This window comes from Pseudomyrmex gracilis, unplaced genomic scaffold (assembly GCF_002006095.1).
Source record: "Pseudomyrmex gracilis isolate BER0280 unplaced genomic scaffold, ASM200609v1 scaffold_20, whole genome shotgun sequence".
In the NCBI taxonomy this organism is placed as follows: domain Eukaryota; kingdom Metazoa; phylum Arthropoda; class Insecta; order Hymenoptera; family Formicidae; genus Pseudomyrmex; species Pseudomyrmex gracilis.
The window spans coordinates 1-4,691 of record NW_018020604.1 but is presented as its reverse complement, the minus strand read 5'-3'; the positions used below and the strand labels follow the sequence as shown (position 1 = coordinate 4,691).

The 4,691-nt window shown below is 32.3% G+C and overlaps 1 protein-coding gene across 2 annotated transcripts; it reads left to right on the top strand.

Annotated features, from left to right (window-relative positions):
- Window positions 1-1,206: 1,206 nt before the first annotated feature.
- LOC109851754 (ADP-ribosylation factor-like protein 13B) lies at window positions 1,207-3,809 on the top strand. 2 transcript variants are annotated; one of them, XM_020422139.1, is made up of 8 exons: window positions 1,207-1,463; window positions 1,546-1,616; window positions 1,752-1,885; window positions 2,069-2,184; window positions 2,426-2,602; window positions 2,688-2,865; window positions 2,967-2,997; window positions 3,218-3,809. In XM_020422139.1, the coding sequence occupies exons 1-8, from the start codon at window positions 1,405-1,407 to the stop codon at window positions 3,526-3,528; spliced, it is 1,077 nt and encodes a 358-aa protein (XP_020277728.1). In that variant the 5' UTR covers window positions 1,207-1,404; the 3' UTR covers window positions 3,529-3,809. The 2 variants fall into 2 exon arrangements, with proteins under 2 accessions (XP_020277728.1, XP_020277729.1); XM_020422140.1 differs by lacking the exon at window positions 1,546-1,616 and having other exon boundaries at window positions 1,378-1,463.
- The last annotated feature ends 882 nt before the right edge of the window (window positions 3,810-4,691 follow it).

Genomic DNA, 4,691 nt, shown 5'->3' with positions numbered 1-4,691 from the left:
AATAAAAGAAAAAATATTGAGAGTCAGGCCTGCAAGAATTTTTAAGTTTCGCTCTCGAAGCACTTGAATAATACAACTGCTATTGCGAATTCGTTTTTTTTTTTTTTAATAATTAATAAAGTAGCATTATCATATCGCTACTGACACGATTCCAAATTTCACGTATAACCGACCATATCCCACGAATATTAAAATGTACTTCCGCCTAGTTCGTTGTGTGTGTCCCAAATTATGTGTATGCACTAGCGAAAGTGCCCAAAGAATCGAGAAGATCGATGAAAATATGCTTATTATATCGTCAACTGTACTTAACTTTAATAGACAGAGTAATCCACTAATGTTAAGTTGTTTTTTAAGTGTTGTTCATATTTGTTTATACTTAGATAATAAACAAATTGTGAAAAAATTGCTTGTTTAATGTTTATTTTTTATTTTATATGTACGCGTTCACTTTTGAGTATGTACGTACGGTTTTGTTATTTTTACAAAATTTCCTTTTACTCTTGCACAAGGACATAACTCCTCCAAACTAAATGTTAGTTCTTTTTTTAATTCTTTCTATTGTTGCTCGACGCGTTTTAGTCAATTTTATACATTCCTATGTTTTATAAGATCTTTGCACGAGATGTTCTTAACAGTTTTAATTTTCGTCGCTTTTCGTCGCATTTGTAAATGTATATGGCAGATTTATATCGATTCAAATTACTATCAATAATAAAGTGGATGTAGCATGGATTCAAACCGAGCAACAGCTTTATTGTGTCTACGCTTGAAAGTAAATGTCTGTAGTTCCTATCGTCCGCTTTGTGTATGGCGCTGAAACTAGCGGCCTACAGCGTTGTAAGAAAATTCAATGAGGAACTTTAATTCAATTAGACGATCGTTGTCGGACTTTTCTCTCTGATAGCATTTATTTTCATTCGTTTCATGGGATTAATTCTGTGTACAAAACATGGACAACACGCCTGTTTTTGTACACGTAAAATGCGTTTACGTCAGTTTTCAGGACATTCTCATGTGAACTCACTTAAGCACTAAATAAAATCAATAGGCCAATCACAGACTGACATTCTTCTAAACGTAGCTTATATTTGAGAGAATGCCGGCCTGTGATTAGTTGATTTGTTTACTGTTTAAATCTTATTGCTTAAATTTTTTTCATGTGTTCCTAGCTTCAGTTCAGTCTCTGACATGTATATCGGAGTTTGCAATCACAGATCTGTCAACAGTGTCAATTCCACTGTCATTTCCTATGCTTGTAAACACTGATTCGCACTGATCTGTAATGATTTGTAATTAAATAAGATTATTAAACACGATACAATGAGTGGCAGGATCTTCTCGAAATATAGCTAATTATCTAATTTGTAAGATTGCGACGCACAAGTTTGTTTTCTCTACGCGATGGGTAATTGTATCAGGAGCGTGTTGAGGAGGTTGCGAAGAAATCGCAGCTCAGAGAAGTACGCGTATTGTTTATAGCGTGAAGATTACATATTACAATAGGCACATATAATGTTTATGCTTCCATTTGTTTAATTTCAGAACCATTGTGCTTCTTATCGTGGGATTAGATAATGCCGGGAAGTCTCTGATACTAAATCATATTAGCGGTGGTAAATTTTCTTGAACTTCTAAAACATTATATTTTCTATTGTATTAAAGCTAAACAGAAAATTACGACAAACTTTTGTACGTGTTATCAGCAAAGTTTTTATATTATTTTTTATATGTTTCTCTGTCTTTTGTAGATCCAGATCAAACCGTAGTGCCTACAATGGGATTCCGGACAGTATCTTTGAAGCACAAATCGTATTCAGTAAAGATATATGACGTTGGTGGTAGTTCTCAAATTAGAGCATTGTGGCCTAAATATTATCAGGATGTAAGTAATCATATTGTATATCTTCTAAACAAATGGCAACACTATCATACATGTAAATATACTTGTTGCAACAAACTCTTGCAATTAAATTAAGTAATTGTGTATGTGTTCGTGCTCGTTGCCCCTCTGTGCCAAAATAACAAATCTCGTCATTCTTCATGGTGTGTTTGATGTCTTTTATAGATACATGGTCTTATATATGTGGTGGATGCAAGTGATATTTCCCGTCTTGCAGAAAATAAAGTTGTGTTTAACGAATTAATCACGCATGAACATATTTCAGCAAAACCGTTATTGTTGTAAGGGAATTCAAATTTACATCTACTTGTTTGCACATTTACTTGCGCACACCTATTTCACATTTTTTTCGTATTTGATTTGTATATTCTTTAATGAAATAAGACATATGGGACAAGTTTATATACTTATGTATATATAAGATTATATATATATGTATATATATAATTTATGTGTATGATCAGAGATTTGTGAGATATTACTGGTAGTACAATTTTTTTGTGTGTATTTTGATGTATTTAGACTTGCCAACAAGCAGGACTTGAATGGTGCCATCGACGAATTAGATTTAGTTGAAAATCTGGATGTAGAGCAGGCAGCTAATGCTATGAAATGTCCAACAAGAGTGGAAACATGTTCTTGCATCTATGATAAAGAACAGTCTAGGAATAGTGACATGGGCATAAAGAATGGATATAAGTGAGTTTGCGACTACAAGTTTATTTAGATATACACGTATAAAGATACACGTACATCTAATCTCAGAACTGAATATTTTGCACAGGTGGTTGCTTGATACCGTAGTAAAAAATTATGCTACCCTGAATAATAGAACCAAACAGTTACAAAGTTGTTCACATAAATGTGTACAAGAATCACAATCTGTTGCTTCAGACACACCATCAAGAATATCTGTACAGTCAAACCCTTTCAAACCCATTAGAGATCTCTTGGCAGTAAAGGTACAAATAAATATTAGTTATATCTTTTTATGTGTGTGCGTGTGTGTATATATTCTTTTCATGTTAGAAAATAAATTTGAATATGAATTTTTCCTTTACAGGAGGAAAGTGTAATAAACGAAGCTCGCAATGGTACGTGTGTTTACACATAAAAATAGAATATATGTGTATAAATATAACTGTGGATGTTTTCCAGCTACGTACACAGGCGACACTGTATCCACTAGTGTGAATGAGACACTGATATCCTCTTTCTCACACTAATGTGTTACACAGTGTCGTACCTGTGTACGTAGCTGAAAAGCGCCCTGTATATATTTTTTATATTTTTACACAAAAATCATGATTTTAGGTATCAACGAAGGAAAAAATGTTATAAAAGCTTTTGTACAGAGAAATAAGACTGCTCCTCTTCCAATTGAACAACCAACTGTTATATGCGAAAATATTTCACAGAATCTTACGTCCAATATAGAAACTGTCGCCGGAGAGAAGAGCACACAAACAATAGCGTCAATATTGGACTCAGTAAATTTAAATACTAATTACAATGAAAATTTTACGAGTACAAAGCTAGTTCGTCCCTATACGGCGCCCGAAAGGTCGCAACGGACATCAAATAAAGTAACGATAATTAATATTCCTGGACAAGTGCCTCATTGACGTATTTATATATTTTATATTTGACAAAAAACAAAAAATAATCATATGTATGCAGTGGTATGATTCAAACGCAAAGCTGCGTGTAATTTATATGAAAATGAGAGAAAATTACAAAACAGGAATATTAAGATAATTACAAATATAATGAATATTTTAAACTTCTCTCTTATCGCGAATTGAAGCTTGACCGAAATAAAGAACATAAGACTTAAAATGATTTTAAATATTTTTTATCATAAAAACAATATATATTTGATAATAATAAATAACTGTTGGTTGTGTGTGTGTGAATAGAATTAAGTCAGATAAAAAAAAAGACAACCTTGTTTTATATTTGATAGTGTAAAAGCTGTTATTTTAATATCTTATTTTATATTTTAATATATTTGCCTTTAAGTACGTATTAGTGTAAGCATATACATATATAAATATATACGTATATAAGTATATATAAGTGTAAAAAAAGAAAATAAATTTTTAATTCTTTCACAAATATTTTGTTTGTACAGTTAATATCTGATCTTTGAATAATTACAAAGAAAAGCTTGAAACCCATCCCCAGTCAGAAATACCTTGTCGAATCGACGTCGATTCGACGTCGATTATACTAGTCGATCGACGGTTGAAATTTGTAGTCGATTCGACTTAAAAATGGACACGAATTTCGACCAATTATTGACAAGTCGATTTAATATCGATATTATGATTTAAAAAAGAAATTCTTTTTTATACGATAAAATCATCTTATGAGAAAATANTTGCATTTCTGCAAGATAAAATTATCTTATTAAAAAATAATTGCAATTTTTTGCAAGATAAAATCCTCATGTAAAAGAATATTCGCAATTTCGCAGTGCGAAATCCTCATANGAGAAAAAATTCGCACTTTCGAAATGCAAACTTCTCATATAAGAAAGAATTCGCAATTTCGCAATGCGAACTCATATGAGGGAGAATTCGCGATCCCCTAAATCTTGCGAATTCCTCAAATGGGGGAGAATTCGCGATCCCCTCAAATTCGCGATCTCCTCATATGATTGAAAATTCGCGATCCCCAAAAAATTCGCGATCTCCTCATATGATTGAAAATTCGCGATCCACAAAAAATTCGCAATCTCCTCATATGATTGAAAATTCGCGATCCCCAAAAAATTCGCGATCTC